Raw genomic sequence first — 27,292 nt, 5'->3', positions numbered from 1 at the left:
GTAAAGACTGTCTGGACAAAGATTTTGAGAAAGAAGAAAATATGCACTTCCAAAGCCAGTAGGTAAGAGCTCAAATATAAGTCATTAATCTCTATGTTGGGGTAGAGAAAAAAAATCTTCTCTACTGATTATCCATTTTTACCAAGTAGAAAAGTAGTATGTTTTGCTACAAAGTTCTTCATGGTTTTAACATAATAAAGAGGACATGATGTCTATTGGGTGGACTGTGTGAGAGCTCTGGATAACTGCTCCTAGTTTAAGTAATAGCCTTATTATAAAGATCTCTACCCCATGGTAGAGTCTAGTAACATCTTTCTGAACTCTCAAGTGGGAGGAAATAATCCTCCACTATCATTTGGATTCATTTCCCTCCACTTATTTCATTTTCTTTTTCTCTTCTTTATTGTCTCTTTCATGATTTTTTTCTTACAAAAGGCAAACAAAACTTTTAAAGAAGTATTCCCAACAAATGAGGGTAAATGTTATTAAAACCTTTCCAGCCCCTAGTATATTTCACTCCTGGGACCTCTCCCGAGCTCAGGGCCACTCTCGACAATGACTTGGTCTTCACTCAGCACTCACTGAAGCTCTGGCACTAAACCATTCAAGAAATTCTATCATATTGACTCCTTAGGACAACCATGAGGGCAGTATTAATAGCCCTGTTTAAAGATGAGGAAACTGGAAGTTTGATAGCTTAAGGAAGTTGTTCAAGGCTGTAATTATGATAAGTGCAGTACTGAGACTTAAACTAAACCTGATCTAAAGTTTTGTTTATCTAAACATGATCTGTATGCTTTGAACTCAGTGAGTCATCTTCACCAAGTTACACTGCTCACATCTGGTTTTTCCATGCCTGGAAGCAATTGCAGATCACTGATAACTTGTAGTCTGACTCTGCTTGAGCCTACCTGCAGAGCAGCAACTCCACCGAAGCTCTGTGCTTTGCTGAAGTGGACATCAGGCTGACATGCAGGCCCAAGTCTTAATGTATCTGTGAAACATAACAAGAGATATGCTCTCCCATCAAGGTCTGCCTGTCTTGAGTTGATATGTGCTAGCCTGTCCATAAATAGATCTGTCCAGACTAAATGGACTTCAATGTAATGACACAAGTGTTATGAATAAGGAATTTTCAGTATAAGAAAATTGTGCAGTTTTGTAAGTATACTTTTCTCTTACAGACCCATATGTGCACCTTTTAATAAACTTGTTGTAAGTTTATTAAGAGGTGCACATACAAGCCAATCCTTTTTTGTTTTCTAAATTATTTCTTTTACCTTTTGAGATTATAATTATATCATTTCCCTCCCCAGAAGCCCTCCTGTATACACCTCATAGTTCTTTTTCAAATTCATGGACTCTTTTGTATAGCATGAATCTTAAAAGTTCTTATTAATAAAATCAAACCCAAGGCCAGTTATTGGGATCAATACTAGTAGATCAGAGAGACAGAACAAGCCACAGCTACCTCACCTTGCCAGATCCTCAGCTGGTCTTGTCTCCTCAAACTGGAGGCCTCTGAGTCCTCATCCAGAATGGGTCTCAGTTGAATTACTGCTCAAAAGCCTGAATGCTTAACCAGCCCAATGTTTTTGTTTCTGGTCCTTCTGCCTTATATACCTTTCTGCTTTCTACCACCACTCCTTGGGATTAAAGGCTTGCTTTCTGCGATTAAAGGCGTGAGTCACCATGCTTGGCTGTATCCTTGAACACATGGATTTCTGCCTCTGGAATGCTAAGATTAAAGGCATGTGTTACCACTGCCTATCCTTTATGTTTAATATTGTGGCTGCTCTGTCTCTGACCCCAGATAAGTTTATTAGCATGCACAATATTTGGGGGAATACAATACCACACTTTTGTCATTAGTTATTGTCACACCACACACACATTGCTGTATACATAATTACAGCCTATTCCGTCTATATAATGTTACTTACATGTATGTTTTTGGAACTGACCATTTAGTATTTGATAACCAATTGGTGTGCTCTTCTCTAGAGAAGATTATTTCTCCCATCTTCTGCATCCTTTAGTTGCCCATAGTCTGGGTTTTGAGGCCTTGTGGGCTTCCCCCCAGTCCACACTAGAATGTCTATTGTTGTTGTCTTTGTTCAACTCATGTTTAGGTAGTCATGTAGGTGAGACTTTATGTGTGTAGCTTCCAGCATTCCTGGGAGACACAACAAACTATCTGGTCTTCTTGCTCTTACAGTCTTTCTGCCCCCTGCTCTGTAATGATCCCTGAGCCTTAATTATGGGAGCTATAGTCATTGGAACTGGGCTCCAGAACTCCTCATTTTGATGGGTTGTGGTTTTCTGTAATAGCTTTTGTCTGTTGAAAACAGAAATTTTATTGATGTGGACTGAGGACTACACTTACCTGTAAGTGTAAGGATAAACATTTAGAATGTAGTTGGATAAACATTTAGAATGTAGTTAGCCACTTATGCTGGCTTAATAAAGTGGTAGTTATAGATTCTCCTCCAGGATCTGCAACTTCACTAGTCCTGGGTAGTTGGCTAAGTTTCTGGTATTTCTTCTTGTTGGGTAGGTCTTAAGTACAATTATAGACATGTTAGTAACCCCCCAAGTTGTGCTATTACTAAATCTTTTGGGTTATCACACCATGCTGGTTGCTGTGGTTCACAGACATCACGTCTGTGTAGGACTGTTGGTTGCTTCTCTCCTTTGGTTGCTTACATAGCACTTAAATTATTGTCATTTACTCTCAAATGTTCTGACCATAGATTTCTTGCATTCCTTACTGCCTTGTTTTTTGTTTTGTTTGAGAAATACTTGTTAATATCTCATAAATGGTCTATGTAAAAGCAAAGCTCCTCGCTGAAGTTAAATATTGGCCTCTGAAACTGAACTGTATACAGAGCTCAAGAACTGGTGGTGTTTTTTTTTAAGTTTCTAACCACAGCCACCTCTAAACTTGATCTCACTGAGGGCAAGAGTAGATGGTGTTGCAATTACAGATCAAAAGAAAGACAGAGTTCAGACTAGGAACCTACAAGACAGTCCACCAGCCCAAGCTCTTTGCTTGGAGTAATTAAATGGTGTTTAGCTCTGGCTCCTGCACTGGGTCCTGGGATGTGGCCTCAGATTATTGTGGTTTAGTCTTGAAAGTTTCCTGGAAATTGACGTCACAAGCTTTCTTCATAAAAAAGAACCCTATGAAAATGCTGTGAGTCACGGAGGTGGGGTGGGGGTGGAAGTGGCAGATTTTAACTGTGAGGTAGGTGTCAGTTCCTCTGAATGTGAGATAGAAGGGTGGGAGGCTCAACAATTGGCCAATAATGGTGAAGAAAAGGTAGAAGAAATTGTCTGGGCTTATAAGAAAGTAGGGCCATTGTAGCATTTTGCAAAAATAGTGGCCATATTCACCAATTGGGCAGATTTTATCCTTCAGTTTGACATGAATCTGAGCAAACAGAAAACCAGGAAGGGAAGAAACAGATACCCTTTGTTTTCTGTGAAGGTCAGAGTCAGTGCTGACACACCCAGGTTGGTGGGCATCTTGGTCGTTGATGCTCTGTGAAAAAAGAGTTTACATGAGTGAAAAAGCTGTGACAGGACTCAAGGATGCTGGGATTTATGTGACTCCAGAAGGCAAATGACTTGATTACCTCCTGTTAGTTGATGAAGAACTTATTTTCCTATGTTTAAAGCATCATTTATTAACAACAACAACAACAACAAAAATCCCAAGGCACCTGACTCTGTAGTATCTTGTTTATTCTACTGTATCAGAATACAGAGCTAATAAATGAGGTCAAGCTATTTGTTTGTTTAACAATCTTCTTAATTTGTAGTGTAATTATCTATTGTGCCAGGTGCCTGTGATTCAAAGATGAATGAGGTATGCCTACTTTCAAAAGTTTACATACTAGTGAAGGAAGAGATGCTTGTAATAGAGATTTTGGTATAAGGGAGGAAATTCACAGATAGTGCAGGCACTCCTTATAGGAGTGAGGACTAGTTATAAAAAAGTAGACATCATCAGAGAAGGCTTCATAGAAAAATTATATAAGCTGAATGAAAGAATGGTCAGTAAGTGATCAGAATAAATGTTGAGAAGGACAGAAAGGGACATATTTTAGCAAAGAATCACATGAGCAAAAGAGAGAAAGGGGATTTTAGAACAAGTATTCAAGGCTGATTGCCACATTTTTATATAAATAGGTAGATTTAAGATTGGAGTCATGGACAGTAACAAGCTAGGATGGACCTTTTTACCTATGCATACCTGTGTAAATACATGGCCTCAGTGAAGACAGTAACATCTCACATTCTCAAAAATCTTTCACTGTCTTTTGTAATCTTTTTCACACAGCCTTCCCAGCACTCATCTCTTGACCTGTGTCAGGCTTATCTCCATGTGATCTCTGGTCTTATTTCTGTTTCTATAATTTTTTTTCATTTTTGAAGTGTTATATACCTGAAATCATGCAGTATGCACTTTTATAGCTATCTTTTGTTACTGACCACACTTATTCTTTTACATTTTAATTGACTGTTTGAAAGTTGCATACATCATGTTTCCATTATGTTCACAGCCTCTCCCACCTCTTCACTGATTCACTCCCTTTTCCTACTACTTTTCATCCTTTTATTTAAAAAAAAATTCAATACCAGTTTGTACTTCCCAAATGTTCTTGGATATGCGGTCTTCCACTGGAGACTGGTTGGCTTAGCAGAGCCTATACTCTTAACTGTTACAGCAGCTAGCAATTGCCAATATTGCCACTGCTTGGGGGTAGAATAGTGCACCCATCTCCCCTCTCTATGTTGAGATTTGGTTCTGGATTAGGCTTGTATAGGTTTTGTATATCCTGTCAAAATTAGTGTGGACTCATATTGCAGTGGCCCAGCTGTGTCTAGAAGATAATGATTCCTTGTAGTCATCCACCACCTCAGACTCTTCCTTCTCTATCCCCTCTCTTCTGAGAAGATCTGTGAGCCCGAGAAGGGAGGTGCTTCTGTCTTTAGGGCTGAATATTCTTTAATTTCTTAGTATTTGTACCTTAGCAAGTTGTGGGTCACTGTGTTAATTACTATCTACTGCAAACAGAAACTTCTCAGACACAGTTTGAGAGATGCACTGATTTATGGTCATAATGATAAGTCATTAGGAGTCAGTTTGATACTATGTGTTTTTATCAGAATAATAGTAAATTCTTCCCTAGGGTCTCTGAACTGTATAGAAATAGATTCTTAGCCTGGTGATGGTGCCAGTTACGGGTTTTATCTTGTGGAACATGATTTACATTCAACAAGGAAGTGGCTGTTCACTCATTGGATGAATATGTCACTCTCGTGCTATTGCATGGACATGTCTTTTGGAGCCAATCATTCTTTAGCTCACAGGGTTCAGAGCTGTGTATGAATAATGACTACTTTTCTCCTCCAGTGGCTTTCCTAGAAACTTCCAGCACTATGAAAAATAATGAGTAGAGGTGACACTTTGAAGTTCATACCTGCTTGATTTTCACTATGTTCTGTGACTCAGGTATGTGGTCTTACTGCCACGTTCTGGGTGTAACTAAGAACAACAGCAATAGACAATAATATTTGAGGGTCTATGTGACATCAGTGACCAACAATTCCAAAAGAAGTAACTCATACCTGGTACTTGGCTTTTTGTTAGTCTCTGGTGTCTAGTAGGGCATCATTGCCCTGTCATAAGCTAATTAACTCCCTTTTAACTCTTTCTCTCTCTCATATATATATGACTTTTAAAAAATCTTTAGTGTTACTTATTCCTCTCCATACTCCCACACTACATACCCTGCATTTCAATTCTGTAACATATCATAATGCTGAGAAATATTCCACTATCTAGTTGTATCATAGTTCATTTGTGCAATAACATGTCAATGGGTATTTGTTTCCAGTTTGGGACTATTAAAAACTAAGCTGCTATAAACATTCTTGTAAAATTCTTTGTATGAGAATATATTTTCATTTTTTCTTGAGAAAATGCCTAGAAGCAGAATGAATTGCTAGGTTATAAATGTTTAACATTTTACATAACCAACAATATGTTTTTCAATATGAACATAGCATGGTACATCCTCACTAATAGTATATGAGAACTATGGTCCTGATTTATCATCAAGACATGGTCTGCTTAGTTTTTAAAAATATATTTTAGACTTATTAGGAAGTGCATAGTATATTATTATTTTAATTTTCATTTCCCTGCTGAAAAGGGAAATAAATAATTGATTTCATTTGACACCCACATATGTTTTAGAATAAAGAAATGTACTTGATATCTGCCCATTTTTAAAATTGGGTTGTTTATTTTTTTACTATTGAGTTTTAAAAGTACTTTACACACTCTGAGTAAAAACATTTACCGTCTTTTTTCAATACAAGGTTTCACTGTATATCTAGACCAGTAGGTTCGCAACCTGAGACCATTGGAAAACACAGATATTTACATTACAGTTTAAAACAGTGGCAAAATTACAGTTATGAAGTAGCAACAAAAATAATTTTATGGTTGGGTGTCACTATGATATGAGGAACAGTATTAAAGGGTCACAGCATAAGGAAGGTTGAGAACCACTGCTCTACACTGGCACTGAACCGCTGATGTGAAGAGATATTCCTGCCTCAGCTTTCCACCTGTTTAATAGTAGGGACTACAGGGGTCCTCAATTTGGACAAAAATTTATCTCTTGTGACTTGTTAATGTTCTCTCCCTATGTGTTACCGGTCTTTTGCTTCTCCCAACAGATTCTTTTGAAGAGGTCCAACATCAGTTTTTTTGGACTATACTTTGGTGTTGTATCTGAGAAGTATTTACTAATCACAGCAGCAAATGTTATCTCTTAGTTGTTTCTGGAGTCTTATACTTTTAGGCTTTTAAATCCAGAAACAGGATTAATTTATAAATATTTTTAATATAATAAGAACTATATAGCCAAGTTCTTTTTTTTATGAATATTGATACTTAATTGCTCACATGTTGTTTGTTGAAAAGAATATCCTCCATTCTCTACTGTATTGACTTTACATAATAGTGGTAAACCAGTTTGCCACAAATACTTTAATTCTACTCAGTTTCATTAATTTGCTTAACAATATTAGATCATTTTTAATGTTGTAGCTTTATATAAAGCAATGTAACTGGATAGCATTTGGACTCTAATGGACTTTGTTTTTGTATCAAATTCATTTAAGTATTCTAAGCATTTTAAATTCCCAAAGAATTTTAGAATTTATTTGTTAATGTCTACAAATGAAACTGCCAGACCATGGATTAAGCTTATAATGAATATATATATGAAGAACTGAAATTTTAACAATATTGTTAAAATAGATCCATGGACATAGTATAACTTTCCATTTCTCAAATTTTTTTTTTTAAATTCAGAAATACCTTTTTAGAGTTTCCATTATACAAGTCTTTTATAACATTTGTTAGATTTATCCCTGTCTTTCATAGTTGATGCTGTTGTTTATAATAACCTCAAAGGTTTATTTTTTTACTACTGCTAGCATATAAAGTTACTAATAATTTTTTCATCATTTTTTCCTTTTAGTGAGAATAGATTCTTTTCTCATACCATGTATCCTATATAGTTTCCCTTCCCTCTAGCCCTCCCTGTCCCTCCTCACCTCCCTTCCCCTTCAGATCCACTCCCTTTCTGTCTCTTACTAGAAAAGAACAGGTTTCTAACTGATAACAACCAAACATGACAAAATAAAATATAATAAAACAAAGCAAAAGCTATCATTTCAAAGTTGGGTATGGCAACTCAATAGGAGAAAGAGTTCTGAGGGCAGGCACAAGAATTAGAGACCCACTTGTTTTCACAGTCAGGAGTTCCATAAAAATACTAAGCTAATAGCTAAAATACACACACACACACACACACACACACACACACACACACAGAGAGAGACACGCACACGCACATACACACACACGTGCACACGTGCGCGCGCGCACACACACACACACACACACACACACACACACACACACACGTACACGGAGGATCTGGTACAGACCCATGTGCTTACTGCTTCAGACTTTGTGAGCTCATTTGTATGTACTTTGCTTAGTTGATTCAGAGGGCCTTGTTTGCCTGGTGTCCTCCATCCCCTCTGGCTCCTACAATCTTTCTGCCTCCTTTTCCACAGGATTCCTGAGCTGTGAGGGGAGGGATTTGATGAAAACTTCCCATTTAGACTCTCCCTTCAACTAATATCTGCCTGTGGGTCTCCATCTGTTTCCATCTACTCTTGGAGGAAGCCTCTCTGATGATGATTGGACAAAGGCACTGATCTATGAGTATCCCAGAATATCATTAGGAATCATATATATACATACATACATGTGTATATATACATATATATTAGACTAGTAGTGTTTGGTTTTACCCTAGGTCTCTGGGCTATCTAGTCTCTGATTCTTGGTTGCCCAAGCAGTATCAGGTATGGGTTTCTTCTTGTGTAGTGGGTCTTAAATCAAATCCGGTGTTTCTAGACCACTCCCACAAGTTCTGTGCCACCATTGCCATAGCACATTTTGCAGGCAGGACAGATTGTAGGTCAGAGGTTCTGTGGCTGGGATGGTGTTCATATTTCTCTTTCAATAGCCTGCAGAGTGCCTTCTGCACTAAAGAGACTAGAATGTAGTGGTGAAGGCTCCATGTAGGCACTAGCACAACTTCTTCATGTTTGATGAATTGTGTGGGTGTTATCTCGGCAATGGGGCGTCATTGTCAGTTTGCAGAGAGCAACCTTTTGCCTTAGTAAGAGCCTGGGTTGTTTAGGGATTTCCATAGGACCTTCTTGGCCAACAATTCAATTGAATGCAACCAAGTCCTGCCACTGGATGGGTAGCCAAGAGCCAAGAGCCTAGAGCTGGCTAGTTAAGACTCTGTATTCCCCATTACTAGGAGCCCTCAAAGGGCTCACTTTCATACATTTCAGAAAGTTTCCACTGCACTAGGTTTCCATACCACCCCCTTAAAATTTTCTGGTTTCAGCCTTTTTTTCTTCACTCTCTTCCTCCACCCTATCTCCTATGAAATCTTATCCCTCCTGTCCTCTCCCCACCCACCCTCAGTCTGTCAGTAAAATCTATTCTATTTACCCCTCTCAGGGAGATCCATATGTCTCCCCACCAGAACCCTCCTCTTTAACTAACCTCTCTGTGTCTATGAATTGTAGCTTAGTTATCATTTACTTAATGGTTAATAGCCACTTATAACTGAATATGGATCATATTTATCTTTCTGGGTCTGGGTTACCTCATTCAAGATCAGTTTTTCTAGTTCCATCTATTTGCCTATAAATTTTATGATGTTGTTTTTTTAACAGATGAGTAATAATCCATTCATTGTACAAATGTACATTTGTTATTTGTACATAGGAGGGCTACTGATTTCTTTTGAGTTACTCTTCCATCCAGCTACTTTGCTGAAAGTGTTTATGAGCTGTAGAAATTCCCTGGTGGAATTTTTAGGGCCACTTGTATATACTATCATATCATCTGCAAATAAGGATACTTTGACTTCTTCCTTTCCAATTTGTACCCTTGATCTCCTTCAGTTGTCGTATCACTCTAGCTGGAACTTCAAGTACTGTACTGAACAGATATGGAGAGAGTTGACAACCTTCCTTGTTCCTAGTTTAGTGGAATTGAGTTTCTCTCCATTGAAATTGATGTTGGCTATGGGATTATTTTAAATTGTCTTTATTATGTTTAGGTGTGTCCCTTGTATCCCTAATCTCTCTAGTACTTTTATTATGAAGGGGTATTGGATTTTGTCAAAGGCCTTTTGTGTGTCTAATGTGATGATTATGTGTTTTTTCTTTTAGTTTGTTTATATGGTACTGATTTTCATTTACTGATTTTCATATATTGAAGCACCTCTGCATTTCTGGGATGAAGCCTACTTGATCATAGTGGATGATCTTTTGATGTGTTCTTGGATTTGGTTTGCAAACATTTTATTGCCTATTTTTTTGTTTGTTTGTTTTTTGGTTTTTTGAGACAGGGTTTTTCTGTGTAGTTTTGGTGTCTGTCCTGGATCTTGCTCTGTAGACCTGGCTGGCCTCGAACTTACAGAGATCCCCCTGGCTCTGCCTCCTGAGTGCTGTGATTAAAGGCATATGCAACTGCTGCCTGGCTTATTGTGTATTTTTGCATCTATGTTCATAATGGAAATTAGTCTGTAATTTTTTCTTTGTTGAATCTTTATGTGTTTTGAATATCAGGGTAACTGTGGCCTCATAAAATGAACTGGGCAATGTTCCTTTCGTTTCTATCTTGTGGAATAATTTGACAAGTATTAGCATTAACTCTTCTTTGAAAGTCTGGTAGAATTCTGTGCTAAAACTATCTGGCAGTGTGCTTTTTTGGATAGGAGACTTTTAATGACTGCTTCTATTTCATTAGTGGTTAATGGTCTGATTAAATTGTTCATCTGGTCTTGATTTAACTTTAGTAAGTAGAATCTATCAAGAGAATTATCTTTTGTTTAAAAAAATATTTCCCAGTTTGGTGGAGTACAGGTTTTTAAAATATGTCCTTATAATTTTCTGGATTTCCTTGGTGTCTGTTGTTATGCCTCCCCTTTTGTTTCTGATGTTAATTTGGATTCTCTCTCTCTCTCTCTCTCTCTCTCTCTCTCTCTCTCTCTCTCTCTCTCTCTCGTGTGTGTGTGTGTGTGTGTGTGTGTGTGTGTGTGTGTGTTAGTTTGGATAAGGGTTTGTCTATCTTGTTGATTTTCCAAGGAATCAACTCTTTGCTTCATTGACCCTTTGTATTGTTCTGTTTGTTTCTATTTTATTGATTTCAGCCTTCAGTTTAATTATTTGTCTACTCCTCTTGGAGAAGCTTAGTTCATTTTGTTCTAGAGCTTTCAGGTGTGCTGTTAAGTTGCTAGTATGAGATCTCCCCAACTGTTATTGTAATATAAGCCTTTAGTGAAATGAACTTCCCTCTTAGTACCACTTCCATTGTGTCCCATATGCTTGTGTATGCTGTGTATTCATTTTCATTGAATTCTGAAAGTTTTTAATTTCTTTCTTTCTTTATGTTTTGACCCATTTTTCACTCAGTAAAGAGTTGTTCAGTTTCCATGAGTTGATGATGTCCAGTTTTAATTCACGATAGTCTGATGGGATTCAGGGAGTTATTTCAATTTTTGTGTATCTGTTAAGACTTGCTTTATATCTGTGTATGTAGTCAATTTTGGAGAAAGTTCCACGAGGTGCATAGAGGAAGTTGTATTCTTTTGTGTTTAGTTGAAATGTTCTGTAAACATCTGCTAGGTCGATTTGTTTTTAGTCCCACTATTTCTCTGTTTAGTTTTTCTTTGGATGACCTGTCCATTGATGAGAATCGGATATTGACGTCTCCCAATATCAGTATATGAGGATCAATATGTGTGTGATTTAAGCTGTAGTAGTGTTTCTTTGACAAGCTTGATTGCCCTAGGGTTTGGAGCATAGATGTTAGTAATTGAAATGTCTTGATGAATTTTTTCTTTGATGAATATTTAGTGTCCTTTCTTATCTCTTTTGATTAGTTTTGGTTTAAAGTCTATTTTGTTAGATATTAAAATGGCTACACCAGCTTGCTACATAGGCCCAGTAAATTAGAATATCTTTTTCCAACCCTTTATCCTGAGGTAATCTCTTGATCTTGATCTTCTTGATCTTGATGTGTGTTTCTTGAATGCCTCAGAAGAATGGATCCTGTTTTAACATCATTCTATTAGTCTGTGTCTTTTTATTGGGGAATTGAGGCCTCTGTACTGAGAGATCTCAATGACCAATAATTGTTGATTCTTATTATTTTGTTGTTGGTAGTGCTAGTGGAGGTGTGTGTGTGTGTGTGTGTGTGTGTGTGTGTGTGTGTGTGTGTGTGTGTGTGTATGCATATGCACGTGCACACAAGTGTGCTTCCCTTCTTTTGATTTTGCTGTGCTTTCATGTTTCATATTTCCAGTGTTTTCCTGGGTGTAGTTAACATCCTTATGTTTGAGTTTTCCTTCTAGCACCTTCTGTAAGGCTGGATCTGTAGATAAATACTGTTTAAATTTGACTTTATCATGGAGCACTTATTTTTCTTCATATGTTGTGATGCAAAGTTTTGCTGATTATAGTAGTCTAGGTTAGCATCTGTAGTCTCTTAGACTCTTAGAGTCTGCAGCACATCTGTCCAGGCTCTTCTAGCTTTTAGAGTCTCCATTGAGAAAACAACTGTAACTCTAAGAGGTCTGCCTTTATATGTTACTTGATCTTTTCCCATTGCAGCTTTTAATGTTCTTTCTTTGTTCTGTATATTTAGTGTTTTGATATTATGTGGCAAGGGGACTTTCTTTTCTGGTGCAATCTATTTGGTGTTCTGTATGCTTCCTGTATCTTTATAAGCATCTCCTTCTTTAGGTTAGAAAAATTTTCCTCTATGATTTTGCTGAAAATATTTTCTGGGCCTTTGAGTTGAGTTTCTTCTCTTTCCTCTATACCTATTATTCTTGGGTTTAGTCTTTTCATAGTGTCCCAGATTTCTTGGATGTTTTGTGTCAGGAGATTTTTAGATTTAGCATTTTATTTGACAGATGTATCCATTTCTTCTTTCGTATCTTCAATGCCTGAGATTCTCTTTTCAATCTCTTACATTATGTTGTTGAAACTTGTCTCTGTAGTTCCTGTTCAAATTCCTAAATTTTTCATTTCCAGAATTCATTCAGTTTGAGTTTTCTTTATTGATTCTATTTCCAATTTTAGGCTTTAATAGTTTTACTCATTTCCTTCCACTGTTTGTGTTTTCCTGGATTTCTTTAAGGGATTTATTCATTTCCTCCTTAAGGACTTTTATCATATTCATAAAAGCTGTTTTAAGGTCTTTTTCTTGTGTGTCAGCTATGTTGGCATATTTAGGTCCCACTGTGTTAATATAGCTGGACTCTAGTGGAGACATACTGCTCTGGCTGTTGCCGATTGTGTTTTTAAGCTGGCATCCAATTATCTGAATTTGGAACGATTATAATTCTAGGTGCTGATTTCTAGATTTGCCATTGTTGGGTGGGTGTTAGCTTCTGTTTCCTCTCTGCATTTCCAGAGTGTGTAATGGCTATGCATTGCCTAATTTCCTGGTCTGCTTAGTCGGTGTATTCACAGCAAATATCTTCTGGTGTTGGAGGCTGGGACACTGGGATGAGTTGAGGGAATGAAGGTTGGAGGAGAATGTCATTGTGATCTATTGGGGATGGGGCCAGAGATGAAAGGGAGACCATACCAGGATTCCAGCTGTAGAGCTGGGATGAGACTGGGATGTTCAATCTCAGGAGCAGTAGAAGAGGTGTGGGCTTGCCTTTGGCCTACTTACTGTCCTGGGAGGAGCAACCTTTGGTCAGCAGTGGGTAACTCTTTAGGTTGGGATCTGAGACAAAGCAGCAAGTAGGAAGAGGCAGGTGAGAAGGGGAAGGAAGATCTAGCTATTGTAAATAGGGCAGGAATGAAATCCAACTCCTTGGCATATGCCCCCAAACCTGCTATCCTACTCCAGATATTTTTGTATTTTTTAAGCTCTAACTATAAACCCTGGGTTGGCCTGGAACATGTGACAATCTTTCCACCTCTGTCCTCATGTGTTGTTTGCAAGCAAATGTTGGGATTATAGCATGTGCCACCTCTGTTCCTCATCCCACCTTTTCCTTCTGTATTTACTTCCCTTCCTCCTTCCCAGATGAACTGTCAATTTATAACTATTTATTTAAGATATTATTTCTATGTATTCTCTGGCAATTTTTGTGGATGTAAATAATGTATTTTGACCATATCCACCTCCAATGTCCTTCTAACTACCGCCAAACCCTCCAAAACATTTCACTCCCAACTTTGTGTCCTTATTTTTTTTTATAAGCCTGAGTTCAATCAATGCTGCCCATGGGTTGCATTGGTGTGGGGCATCTATTAGATCATTGGCAACTGGCCAGTCGCCATACTTCCAAAAAAAAAAAAAAAAAAGAAAGAAAAAAGAAAAAGAAAAACCAGAAAACAAAACAAAACAAAACGTTTGATTCTCCCAGTCTACTTCCCAGAACTCAGCAAGTGCTGGTAGCTCCTGGGCCTTATGAACTGTCCTGAGTTCATGCTGCCATTTTATGGAGGGCTCCAATGCGTGTAACCACAGTTGCTGTGAGTTAATGATACTATACTTCCAATACAAGAATTTTCATTTGTTTTCCTTCCCAGACTCAGTGTTACTGTTATTACAAACTTCCCTTTTACATTTATTTTTAATCTCATAAATACTGTTGTTCACAGTTCAGTGTTTATTTAATATATTTAAATAATGTGAAATTAACTTTTCATTATTGTGACAAAAAAAATCCTTAGGAAATCAACTTAAAAGAGGAAAAATTCACTTTTAATCATAGTTTCAAAGGATGCAATGTGTGATCACTGATCCCACTATTTTGGGTGTGTTCCAAGGCTCAAACGTTGTGGTAAGAGCACAGAGCAGAGCAAAAGTATTCTTCTCATATGGCTGAGAAAGAAAGAGGGAGATGGAGAAAGAGGAGCAACAGAGGGAGAGAGGAGAGATATAGAAGGATACACCCTGCAGTGGTATGCTCCCAGTGGCCTATATCTTTCAAACAGGCTGCACCTCTAAAGAACCTATCACCTTTAGATAGCACAAGAATCTACCACCTTTTGATAGTACTATCACAGGCTGTACCTCTAAAGAACCTATCACCTTTAGATAGCACAAGAATCTACCACCTTTTGATAGTACTGTCAGCTGGGACCAAATTTTCATTTAACACGTGGGTTTTTAGCAGCCATTTAAGATCTAAATCACAACTAACAAGAAAACATGGTCTACTTATCTATGCAGTAGTCTTGGTCTTGCCTAAGCTCTAACAATTTGCCTGGAGAATTTCCCTGAATATTTCTTGTAGTGTGGATCTGTTGAAGAGAAATTCCCTTAGTTTTTGTACATTTTATAGTTCCATCTTATGAATATTATGAACAAATCTCATATGTATATTATATTCTTTATTTTTTCTTAGTTTTTCCAAATATATTTTTATTGATTATAAAATCAAGAGGTCATTTTTTGGTGTATTTTATTATTTTAAACATGTAATTTCAGTCTCTCCTGGATTGACTGTTTTCTGATATGTCCATTCTTATCTTTCCATTCTTATCTTTATATTAGCTATTTTGTGTCTAACATGTTTTGTTTCCTTTGGCTATTTAAAGATTTTGTTTTTATTATTGATTGGGTAATTTATTATAGTTTTACTGTAAGTATAAATTTCTTATTTTTGGATTTCATTGATTCTCTTTGTCGTGTGACCAAATTATTATAATCTTGTTCAGAATTTCTTACAGGTATTAATTCTTCAAGTATTTTTCTCCCTTCCTTTGGGGACTCCCATTACATGTCAAATATGATATCAACATTATTTCATTTAGAGATGCTCTATTCATTTAAATATTTGTTTGTATGTCCTTTTTTGGGTATTTTTTCTTACTACCTTAAAGTTCACCAATTTTTTTCCTTATTTACTAACTGCCATGAATACATCCAGTATATTTGTATCTCAGCCATTGCAGTTTTAACTTAGCAGCCTAAGCCTAAGCCTCCCCAGCACTTGGATTATAGGCATTTGCCATCATATTCATGTCTTGAAATGAGAGATTACACTAGTTTATTTAGATAGGCATTGTCTAGACATAATTCTCTCTCTGTCTCTGTCTCTCTGTCTCTGTTTCTCTCTTTCCCTTCCCCCTCTCTCCCTCCCTCCCTCCTTCCCTCATCTGTTTCTCTTCCTTTTCATGCTCTCTGTGTGTATCTTCCTGTCTAAGTGAATGAATCAGAGTGATAGAGCTGGACACCTTATTTACCCTTCTGGTGCTTACCCACACATAGATGCACATACTATGTAATACATCATATAATTCACACAGCAGTATCTTTGCTAAAAAAGAAATTATAGCCTCACTTAAAAGACTGTGCTCATATTTTGGTCTCTTTTAACTTCCTCATTATATATTTGTGTGTTTCATTTCTGCTAAAGATCAGCATCTATTGGAAGATGTCTAATACTTAGCCATGGCCATATCTAGAAGAGAAATATCATAGATAATTGTGCATAAAAGGACCAATGAGGAATATGTGCATTACTTTCCACTTTTATCTGGAGAGGTTTATAGACCATTCAATAACAACTGTTGAAAAAAGAAGCCACAGATTTGAAGGAGAGTGGGGAGGGGTATATAGGAAGGTTTGGAGGAATGAAAGGGAAGGAAGAGATGTTGTAATTAAACCATGGTCACAAAAATAAACAACAACAACAAATTTGGTTAGTAATGAATCTTAAGACAGTTAAGAAACTGGCTGATCAAGTCACTGGCTTTCTGTCCTGCACATTGATCAGCCAGTCTTGATCTCAAAGGCTGTTTCTTGAGTAGCCAGACATTAGTCACTAACGTCACACAGGACCAAAAGCACTGACTTTGTCTGTGTCACTGTGGCTCATCTTCTTGTTAGAAGAGCTCTATTGTTGGGTCATGGTGTCACGCAACACCAAACATTGCTTACTGAATTGGAGTAACATTCAGTGTTCAAGATGATGGTTTTTCAACCTGGGCTTCAATTTTCAAAGTATGAAAGCAGATATTTGGGGAAATTTTCCAGAGACATAAATAGTTCAAACACAAGATAATGGTGATAATCCTTGAACCCTAAACACTTGCATTTTGGAGTCTGTTGTGCTACCTTATATTGCCAAATCCTTTTAAAAATTCCTTTCTTATTCCTTGTGATTTTTAGGTCATACTATCCCAGCATGGGCATGAGCAGCCTGAAATTGCTGAAATATGTCCTATTTATCTTTAACTTGCTCTTTTGGGTAAGTATCTCCTTTGAACATATCTCAAATAACACCCCTTCATCCCAGCTAACCTGTCCTTTCTTCTCAACCAAAGAATAGAGTATAGAATGTGAACTGTGCACACTTTGGTACTGTTCAGAACATTTCATGTAGGTACAAAGAGGTAATAATTTCCTCACTTCCTGCCATTTTGTCATACTATAAGCCTACAAAATTAAAAGGTATCAGTGCACTTAATAATGGAGGTGCCAATTCTCTTGGGGGGCTCTCGGGTAGCATTGCAAATTGCTGGCATTTATAAGTGAAAAATGGACTACAATTTGGGTGTTAAATCTACACTCTCCTCATCCCTGACCCCATGGAAGAATATTGACAGACAGAGAAATCATATGGAAGTTCTATTTTTTTTTAAATTTTCAAAATGAACCTCCGTGATGATTTCTGTAGTATCTAGGCTAATTTGTGCTCTCACCAATAGTGTGAAAGGCCTTCTTTTTTTCTGTCATCCTGGTCAGCATTTTTTGTTGATAGTTTTCTTTATGACAACCATTCTGATGGGATGAAATGGAATCTCCACATAAGATTTGATAGCTAAAGATATTGAACACCTTTTAAATATATTTATTTATTGGCACTTCATTTTTTTAAAAAAAACCCATCTGCTTATTTCCATTGTTCATTTGTTGACTGGATTTTTTGTTCTCTTTTTCTTCAAGTTTTGGACTTCCATATAATCTAGTCATGTTACTCCTCATTTTGTCTCTAAAAGAATCATAATCACCTTTCTACAAAGATACTTGAACATCTGTGCTTTTCGTAGGATCATTCACAATAGCTAAATTGTTGATGCAGACTAGACATCCATCAACAGAGGATAAAGGATATGTGGTGTATCTACACAATAGAGCTTGACTTAACCCCCGAGAAGGATGAAGTAGATGGAATTTGAGGTTACTTTGAGTGAAGTAAGTCAGTACCACATAGAAAAGGATTGCATCTTCTCCTTCATATGCTGAAGCTAAGAAAAAAAAAAAGAAATGCATTTAACTAAAAGGAGACTAGCTGGAAGGAAAAAATGAAGAAGAAAAAACATATAATAAATATTAATAGAGCAGTGAATATTATCAAACTACACTGTATGCTTGATATGTAGAAATACAACAATAAATTATTTTGTATAATATGGATTAATAAAAACATAAAGTTGCAGACACATGTGTCCATGTTTGGTAATTTAACACGAAAAAAGAGATGTCCAATGAGCTTTCACTATATTAAATTCAGCAGCTGCATTTCATATATAAGATGAATCAGTATTCATATGTTTATGAGAATATTCCTATAAATTTGACTTCTCTAGTAGTCTGCCTATCAAGACAAACTTCCTCAAACAGAGCATTATCTCTATGTGGTCGTACTCTCCTAAGAAAAGTCCATGAGTGGACAACTGAGCAGACAAGAGATAGAACATCTGAAGTATAAAGTTAGACTTAGATATAGTGAAGGTATTAGGTCCTTCATAAGGATGACATTTCCTTGGTATCTGGATATGTGTAATAAGAGATATAAGTGTGACTCCATATGCAGAAGCTGGTATTTCCTTTCTAAGTGATAGTGTGGAAACTGAGTAAAGAGGTGAGTCTCGAGTGAGTCAACAAAAACATGATTCTGATCTCCAGGATGTGAGAATATAAATTAGGAGATACTTAAGAACTATGTTCACCTTAGAATGCTATGGAATTCTTCCTTTTAGGTCTGTGGCTGTTGCATTTTGGGCTTTGGTATCTACCTCCTGGTCCAAAACACCTATGGAGTGCTCTTCCGTAACCTGCCCTTCCTGACACTGGGCAATGTTCTCGTCATCGTGGGCTCCATTATCATGGTAGTTGCCTTCTTGGGCTGCATGGGCTCAATCAAGGAAAACAAGTGCCTGCTTATGTCGGTGAGTCCTTGCAGCAGCTGGGATAGTCTGAGCTGGGGGAGATGGTATCTCAAGTCTAGGGTGACACATTTCATGTTAGGTTACTTTTGGATGACGTATACAATTAAAGAGCAGAGAGGGACAGGAAGGTGGTGGTGGCACTTGCCTTTAGTCCCAGCACTCAAGAGGCAGAGGCACAGGGATCTCTGAGTTCGAGGTCCGCCTGGTTTACAGATTAAGTTCCAGGACAGCCAGGGCTACACAAAGAAACCCTGTCTTGGAAAAAAAGAGCAGAGAGGGAATAAACACAAGACTTTTTCTTACCCGCTTACTGTTTCATTCTTTTATAAGCCAGATGACAGTCTATGGAATAGTACACCCACAGTAAGTTGGACCCTCCCATACAGCCAAGACAAACACAACCCCTGACAGACATCCCCACAGGCCAACCTGACATAGATAATAACCTCAATTAAAGTTCTTTTCCCAGATGATTCTAGGTTGTGTCAAGTTTACAATAAAAACTAACCAACACAGTCCATTACTTGTCAATTATATGTATATCACTTTGAGCCATAACTTTCTATCCTTTGTACCATATGTCTCATGTGAATACCAGAATATAAAACACAGTCCAATTCCAGAAATCCCCTAAAGCCTTACAAAATTTCTAAGACTTCAAAGTCCAAGGTCTTTTAACTGTGAGCACCTGTAAAATAAAAAGAAGTTACATCTGTAAGGATTGTTATTTTGAAATAGAAGAAACAGGACATAATAACAACCATGCCAAAACAACAACAACAACAAAAACCAGAAGCAGGTTGTATTTAGGAATATATCTATAATTAATGAAAAAAGGATAGGAATTTGAAAAAGAGCAAGAAGAAGTATATGGGAAAGTTTGGAGGAAGGAAATAAAAGGGGGAAATGATGTAATTATAACTTCAAAAAACAAAAGAAATTATTTTAAAAAAATCAGCAGTATATAGACCAAATCTTGTAGCTCCAATGTCTAGCTGATGAGTCTTGTATTCTGGGCTCCAAACAACTTTGGTAGGCCCACCCCCTCCAATTATGTTGCTTGTAGCACATACAGATTCTTTGTTGGGAGTAGGCCAGTTCCACATCGGTCTCCTTTGTCAATGTCCTATGGGCATAGCATTTTCAATGTCCTGGGGTCTCCATTATAACTGAGCCATCACATTCACTAGTGGCCTCTCTGCAGATGATCTGACCCTGCCAAAGAGTTCCAGTACTCAGTTGCTCTCCATGACCACTAGTACCACATGGATGGCTGTTACATTTTCAGATTCTGCTGCAAGTTTATTGAGGAATTGCCAGTTTATTCTAGGTTGTCAAGTTGATAATTAAAGCTAACCATCATAGTATCACTTATCAGCCAAGATTTTATACACCAATGTTAGTTTGTTTCTCACTGGGACCCCAAGGATATGTAGAAGAAGACATGACTGTTATCTGTAGTGTCCATTTTAAACGGTCAATAACGTCCCTTGTCACTGTCATGTCCTGCAGCATAATACTTTTCCTCGATGTCTGCTTGAAATTAGTTATCAACTTTCTGTCTAAATCCTTATATAAGAACATGCTTCAATATCTGACACATAGTAATTAATTGATGAAAAAATAATTAGTAGGTTCTTCTGAACATGGCAACCCTCCCTAATGATGTAGAATTCTTCTTTAATTCATGCACAAAGCAGCCTTCATAGTAGGAGTGACACAATTCAGGTAAGGACCTTGGCTGAATTCCTTGACTACTAGAAATGGAAGAGATTTTCAGCAGTTCCCTGTCAAATAACCAGCCTGAGGAGTACTGTCAGGCTTAGACTTTGCCTAATAAAATTGGAGTAGAAGAGATACAATTTTCCTAGTATAGTAAGGACAGAGATTGCTATAACAATGCTTCCATCCGTAAGCCAGGTGGTGGTGCCCCACGCCTTTAATCCCAGCACTCAGGAGGCAGAGCCAGGCGGATCTCTATTAGTTCGAGGCCAGCCTGGGCTACAGAGCAAGATCCAGGACAGGCACCAAAACTATACAGAGAAACCCTGTCTCAAAAAAAAGATCATAAAACAATGCTTCCATTCTTATGTGTTACCATCTTAGTAATCCCTTAAGTCATGTGATCAACATTCTATTGCAGATCAACATTTAAACTAGAGCTAAGATCAATAATAATAATAATAATAATAATAATAATTTAAAAATAAGTGTTATCAGGCAGTTTTCAGACAGATAGAAAATGATAGGAAATATCAGAGACAGGACTAGTGATGTAAGCAGTCAAAATTGGTGTTTAAGGTTTTTTTTTTAAGGTGAAGAACAAATGAAATTGTGGAAGTTTTTTTTGTATAAATGTCATGCAGGGATTAAAATTCTAAATTTGGAGATAAAACTGACTTATAACTATGATTAGGCTCCCTCTCCAGCTTCACCATCATCCACCTCTTTCTTGAGTTAGACTTGATCTGATGTATGGGACCAGGACCCAAGCTTGTGCTTGGATTGTCTGGCTTTTTGAGCAGCTGTTTCACTAGGCTTATGCTAAAACACCAATTCAACAATGTTAGAACAAAGTTAGAGGGTAGTTAATATGCCTTCTAGAGTCCAGCTGCAGGAAAGGAACACATACTATCCACAAAACAGGAGAGGGCTTAGGAAGCCCCAAGGAGGCAGGAACAGTTTCCATGCATGATTGTGTGTGTGTGTGTGTGTGTGTGTGTGTGTGTGTGTGTGTGTGTGTGTGTGTGTATGTGTGCATGTATATGCACATGTGTGTAGACCTGTTTGCTCTTGAGGTAGAGAGAGGTAAATCAGAAAGTAGAATCAATGTTCTGATAATGTCTCTGGTTTGTCACAGTTCTTTGTTCTGCTGATGATTATTCTCCTTGCTGAGGTGACCTTAGCCATCCTGCTCTTTGTGTATGAACAAAAGGTAAGTTATGAAGAACATGGCTTGCTCTCTTATTGCTGAGATGGGGAATACACTGCAGAGAAGTTAGTAAAGCAAACTTAGTAGTAAGTCATACAAATGAAGTAGGAGGATGAGAGATTAACTGCAGTTGAGAAGAGAAAAAATGTCATTAAGGTTGTATTTGAATGATACCTTGAAAGATAACTGGAGAGAAAATGAAGCAAGCTTGTCTTTTTCCTGCCTACCTCTCTCTATGGAGCTGGCAGTCTTCTCAGTAATGTTTGACCTTGGCTTTGGTTGTACCTTCCTTTGTAACTATAGTTTTGGAAGTATAAATGTCATGGATATCTTCCTTCAAAACTGTATAAACCTTCAGCTTGTCTTCCCACATAACCTCCCTCATCTCACTTCCCTAGTTCTGACTCCTTGGGTGGGGGGATATATTTGCTCCACTAGAAATCTCTTATTTCTTGAATCCATCTTGTTTTAACTATGTCTTCCATGGTGGACTATGATTTACCCCAGCTGAACACGTATGTGGCTGAGGGCCTGAATGACAGCATTCAACATTATCACTCAGACAACAACACCATGGCGGCATGGGACTTCATCCAGTCACATGTAAGTATATAAAGAATCCTGCTCAGGTGTGTCAGACTGAATTCCCAGCATTAGTCTCTAGAAACAAGTGTCTCTTTCCTAAAGGTTTCAGGCTCAAAGATCTTTAGTTCTCAAGTCCAAAGGAGCATCTGTCCTCTCACAGGCAGTGGAGTATAGGGATTAATTCAACTGGTACAAATTTTTCTACATTCTATTTCATTCTTTACCAACTCACATAAGGTCATTGCCTTAGCCCTAACAGGATGAAAAGAAAACCCAAAACATATTGGATTAGTTTATATATTTTGCAAAATGTTATTAAAATAGCAGTAGAATAAAAGAAACTGTAGCATGAATCTTAAAGAGTCTTACTAATAAAATCAAACCCGGACCTAGGTATTGGGGTGAACACTGGAAGATCAGAGAGAAAGAACAGGCCACAGCTAACCTCACCTGGCCACCTTCTCAGCTGATCCTGTTTCCTCAGACTGGAAGCATCTGAGTCCTCATCTAAATGGATCTCAGATGAACTGTGCTGCTCAAAGCCTAAAAGCTTAACCAGCCCTAGTTCCTGGTCCTTACGCCTTAAATACCTTTCTGCTTTCTGCCTTCACTCCCTGGGATTAAAGTCTCACTTCTTGGGATTAATGGGGTGAGTCACCATGCCTGGCTGTTTCCAGTGTAGCTTTAAACTCACAGAAATCCGGATGGATCTCTGCCTCCCAAGTGATAGAATTAAAGGCATGTGTGGCACCATTTTCTGGCTTCTATATCTAGTGGCTGTTCTGTTCTCTAACCCCAGATAAGTTTATTATGGTGCACAAAATTTGGGGGAACATAATATCACCACAAGAAACCTTTTAAATTCCTGAGTCACCAAAATTACTATATTTTTTACCTATTCCTCTAGTGTCACATTGCTCATGCTTCTTCCTTTGCACAGACATGTGTCAATTTTGCACTCTTTCCTTAGAGTGTTAGGAGACAAATATGGACTAGACAGCCTTGCACAGTCATGACATGTCCAAAGAGTACCATCATCACGCATGGCGGATTAATATGGAATAGACAAAAGTAACATAGGAAATAACTACATAAAAACAAGAATGGGAGGACTTGGAGAAATCACAACCTCTTTAGATTTCACATTCCTCATTTGTTTCAATTCAGAAGTCCCTTTTCATGTCCAGACACATAACAAAGGAAAAACAAAACAAAATAAATCTCTTGACACATGTCACCAGCTTCATATACATTTTGCCACTGACACCTCATTCAATCCCATAAACAATTGGCTGGAATATTCTAAAGGAAATAAAATGCTGAACCTTATATCATCTCACCCATTAAATATCACTAAAGAGTTTGGTTCAGTGGTTAAGAGCACTTATTGATTTGCTGGGGGATCTGGGTTTTGTTTTGTTTTTGTTTTTTCAAGACAGGGTTTCTCCGTGTAGTTTTGGTGCCTGTCCTAGATCTCACTCTGTAGACCAGGCTGGCCTGGAACTCACAGAGATCTGCCTGGCTCTGCCTCCCGAGTGCTGGGATTAAAGGTGCGCGCCACCACTTCCCAGTGGGATCTGGGTTTTGTTATAGCACCTACCTGGTGGCTCATAAATCCTGGAACTCCAATTTCAAAGGATCTGAAACCCTTTCCTGCTTCCACATGTTCCTGCGTGCGTGTAGTAAAACATACAGACACGCCCCCCTCATTCAAATTAATAAATAATTCTTCAAATATCACTAACAGTCTATATTCCAATTATTCTAATTTTCTCAAAAAAAAATTCAACTGATTTGAACAAATTGAGACCCAAGAAGATCCAAATGTTACATTTGGATGAAATGTTTCCAGATTTCCTTTACTCTATCACAGCATCCTACTTCTTTATATTACATGTATGTGAACAAAATTAGGTTATTTGTCCTATAGATTTCCCCATTTTCTGTATCTGACTGGTTTATTCCCAGAGTATTTTGATGGCAGGAAATCTGTTTCCTAGAGATACTGTGAATCTAGAAGTTTGATGAAGTCTCACTCTCTCCTTCTCTCTCTTCTTTTAAAATAATACTTTTTTATTGAGAATTTCATACAATATATTCTGATCATATTAACCCCTAAACTCTTCCAGAACTGCCCCCACTTCCCTACTCACTTTGTTTCCTTATTTTATTTATTAACCCACTGAGCTCAGTTAGTGATACCTATATACTTTTGGGTGAGGTCATCCCATAGGAGTGTAGGTCACCTGCCAGTGGTTATACCCTTAAAAAGTGGATCTCCTTTCAGCAATAATCAATTGTCAGTAACTCTTGAGCTAGTATGGGACTTCCTGACCATTCTACCCTTTGTTCTTGTTCTGTTTTTGTGAATGCTGCCATAATCACTTTGAGTTCCTATGTGAAACTGCCCTGTTGTGTCCAGGGAATGCTGTTTCCTTATAGTCAGCCACCACCTCTAGCTCTTACACCTTTCTGCCCACTCTTCACATAGACTCCTTGACCTTGGGAAGAGATGGTATGCCACTTTAAGGCTGAGTAACCCATAGTCTCTTATTCTCTACACATTGACCAGTTGTGGGTCTCTGTGTTAATCACCATCTCCTAAAGAAAGAAGCTTCCCTGATGATGCTTAAGTGATGCACTCATCTATGCATATAGTAAAAAGTCATTATAAATTGATTTGATATTATGTCCATTTAGCAAAATAATACTAGTAGGTTCTCCCCAAGGGCCTATAACCTATGTAATCAGAAATTGTTTGTCCTCCAACTGGTTCCAGGTATTTGTCCCATTATGTAAGGTGCTTTAAGTCCAAGCAGGAAGTTATTGGTTTTTTATCCACAACATCTGTTTCATGATAGCTCCAGCAGTAATATCTTGCTAGGCTGATCATTACTATAGCTCTTAGGTTCACAACTCTGTAAGATTTGTGACTACTTTTCTCCTCTTGTAGCTTACACAGAACCTACCAACACTATGAAATCTAGCCAGTAGGTATCAAGTTTCCAAATCAATCCAGCTTGATCTCTTCATGTTCCATGACTATGTATGTGGTGGTTTCAGCAATAGGGTCTTATGACCAAGTTCTGGAAGGTAACCAGAGGTATTGGCAATAGCTTGTAATATTTATAGGTCTATAGGATCTCAATGGCCAACAACTCCAACAAAGGTAAATTTGTTAGTCTGAGGTCTAGTAGGGACATTATTGTTCAGTTATAGGGTAACCTCATTTAAATTTGTTAATATATATATATAACATACATATATATTGAAACATACTATGATAGAAGGTTCTATAAATATATACATATATTTTTCCATATGGCTTTTTTCCAAAGCTCTTTAGTGTTAGTTGCCCTTCCTAGAATTCTATCCTTTATTCTGCCCTGCTATCCTCCAACTCATGTAACTATTCTTCTTCAATTTTTCTCCTTTATATGATAGAATTCTATCTCCTTTATTGAGAGCATTCCCCTTCCCCTTCACTAGTTTCTATTTATACTCCAATTTAAACAAATAATCTAAATATTCAAAATTAGCATGATAGAGAAAACATGATATTTGTTTTCTGAGTCTAGGTTATCTTACGCAAGATGATTGTTTCCATCTCCATCCATTTACTTGAAATTTTCTTAACTTAATTTTTCTTAAGAACTAGATAAAATTTCATTGTATACATGTATGACATTTTTAATATTCATTCATCCATTCATCAGTTGATGGACATTTAAACTGTTTCCATTTTCTGGCTACTGTGAGTAGAATAGCAATAAAAATGGATGAGCAGCTGTCTTTACTAGGATAGAGTCCTTTGGTTGTATGTCCAAGAGTGGTATAGCTGGATCATTAGTTTCTCCTATATGTAAAAACCACCATTCCTGTTTTCTCATTAAAGCAGGTATCTAAATGTCATGATTTCAATAATCTCAAGAATCAATGTGGTTAGCCTCAGTACTGTGCTATAAGGCAAAAAGTACTTGATAGGTAAAAATACAAACCATACATGCCCTTTGTATTTCATAGAGGTCTTCTGTGAATAAAATGGTATAATAGTCTTGTGAACATTTAGTTCCAAAGAGTCTAGCAGTAGACCAATTCTGAATTTTCTTCTCTAGAGTCAGATTTGAATGACAGGCATACCTTTTGTATAAATTTTGGTGGGTGTTTTGCTTGTTTGTTTTGTTTTCCTGTTGATTTTATATTATAATATTTGGGGACTTGTCTTTTAGTTGCAGTGTTGTGGTGTAAACGGTTCAAGTGATTGGACTAGTGGTCCACCATCTTCCTGCCCACCAGGTGCAGATGTTCAGGTAATTTTGTTGGCAATGTTCCTGTTATTTGATTCTGACTAAATGTTCTCTACATTATGCTTGTCTCTTTAAACATTCAAGGAAAGTAAAAATGTAACATCTGAAATCAGTCTCTGTATTATAATATTTACAGTCTCTGTAAATAAAGACAAGTTACCACTCCAGATAATCTCTCTGATAAGGTTGACATGTTGAATGATATCATTTATGCCTGTAATTTTTCCCCTAGGGTTGCTATAATAAAGCAAAATCGTGGTTTCACTCCAATTTCTTGTATATTGGAATCATTACCATCTGTGTATGTGTGATACAGGTAAGAGATTAACCCCAGAACCCCTGTAAGGATTAAAGGAATTAAGACATGCAGTCTTAGAACAGTGCTGGGAAAGTAGAATGAGGCAGTAAATGTCATGACTTCCTCTAGCCAAGGAACAAATGATTATATTATCAATTCAACTTAAAACATGCAGAAAATTTGTTATAAGAAAACATCAAATACATGTATCCCTGATATATATGAATGAGTCAAAGTCAAATTAAGAGTGCTAAGCAGAATGTCACATTAGTCACTCACTTAGCTGGTCTGGAAAAGATTATGATAAAACAGCTCACTTGAAAAATTGACCTT

At 37.4% G+C, this 27,292-nt stretch overlaps 1 protein-coding gene across 1 annotated transcript in view; it reads left to right on the top strand.

Moving 5' to 3' along the window:
• Cd53 (CD53 molecule) overlaps nt 1-27,292 on the top strand; it is a 32,759-nt gene that overhangs the window by 2,549 nt on the left and 2,918 nt on the right. Inside the window, exons 2-7 of the mRNA XM_006979517.4 lie at nt 16,835-16,913; nt 18,649-18,837; nt 21,698-21,772; nt 22,277-22,372; nt 26,584-26,664; nt 26,894-26,977. Of these exons, the coding sequence (XP_006979579.1) occupies nt 16,851-16,913; nt 18,649-18,837; nt 21,698-21,772; nt 22,277-22,372; nt 26,584-26,664; nt 26,894-26,977 (588 nt within the window). The 5' untranslated portion in view covers nt 16,835-16,850. The remainder of the gene's footprint in view (nt 1-16,834; nt 16,914-18,648; nt 18,838-21,697; nt 21,773-22,276; nt 22,373-26,583; nt 26,665-26,893; nt 26,978-27,292) is intronic.

The sequence above is a fragment of the Peromyscus maniculatus genome, chromosome 6 (assembly GCF_049852395.1).
Source record: "Peromyscus maniculatus bairdii isolate BWxNUB_F1_BW_parent chromosome 6, HU_Pman_BW_mat_3.1, whole genome shotgun sequence".
In the NCBI taxonomy this organism is placed as follows: domain Eukaryota; kingdom Metazoa; phylum Chordata; class Mammalia; order Rodentia; family Cricetidae; genus Peromyscus; species Peromyscus maniculatus.
The sequence above is the reverse complement of the archived record's forward strand: the minus strand, read 5'-3'. Positions and strand labels throughout refer to the sequence as shown.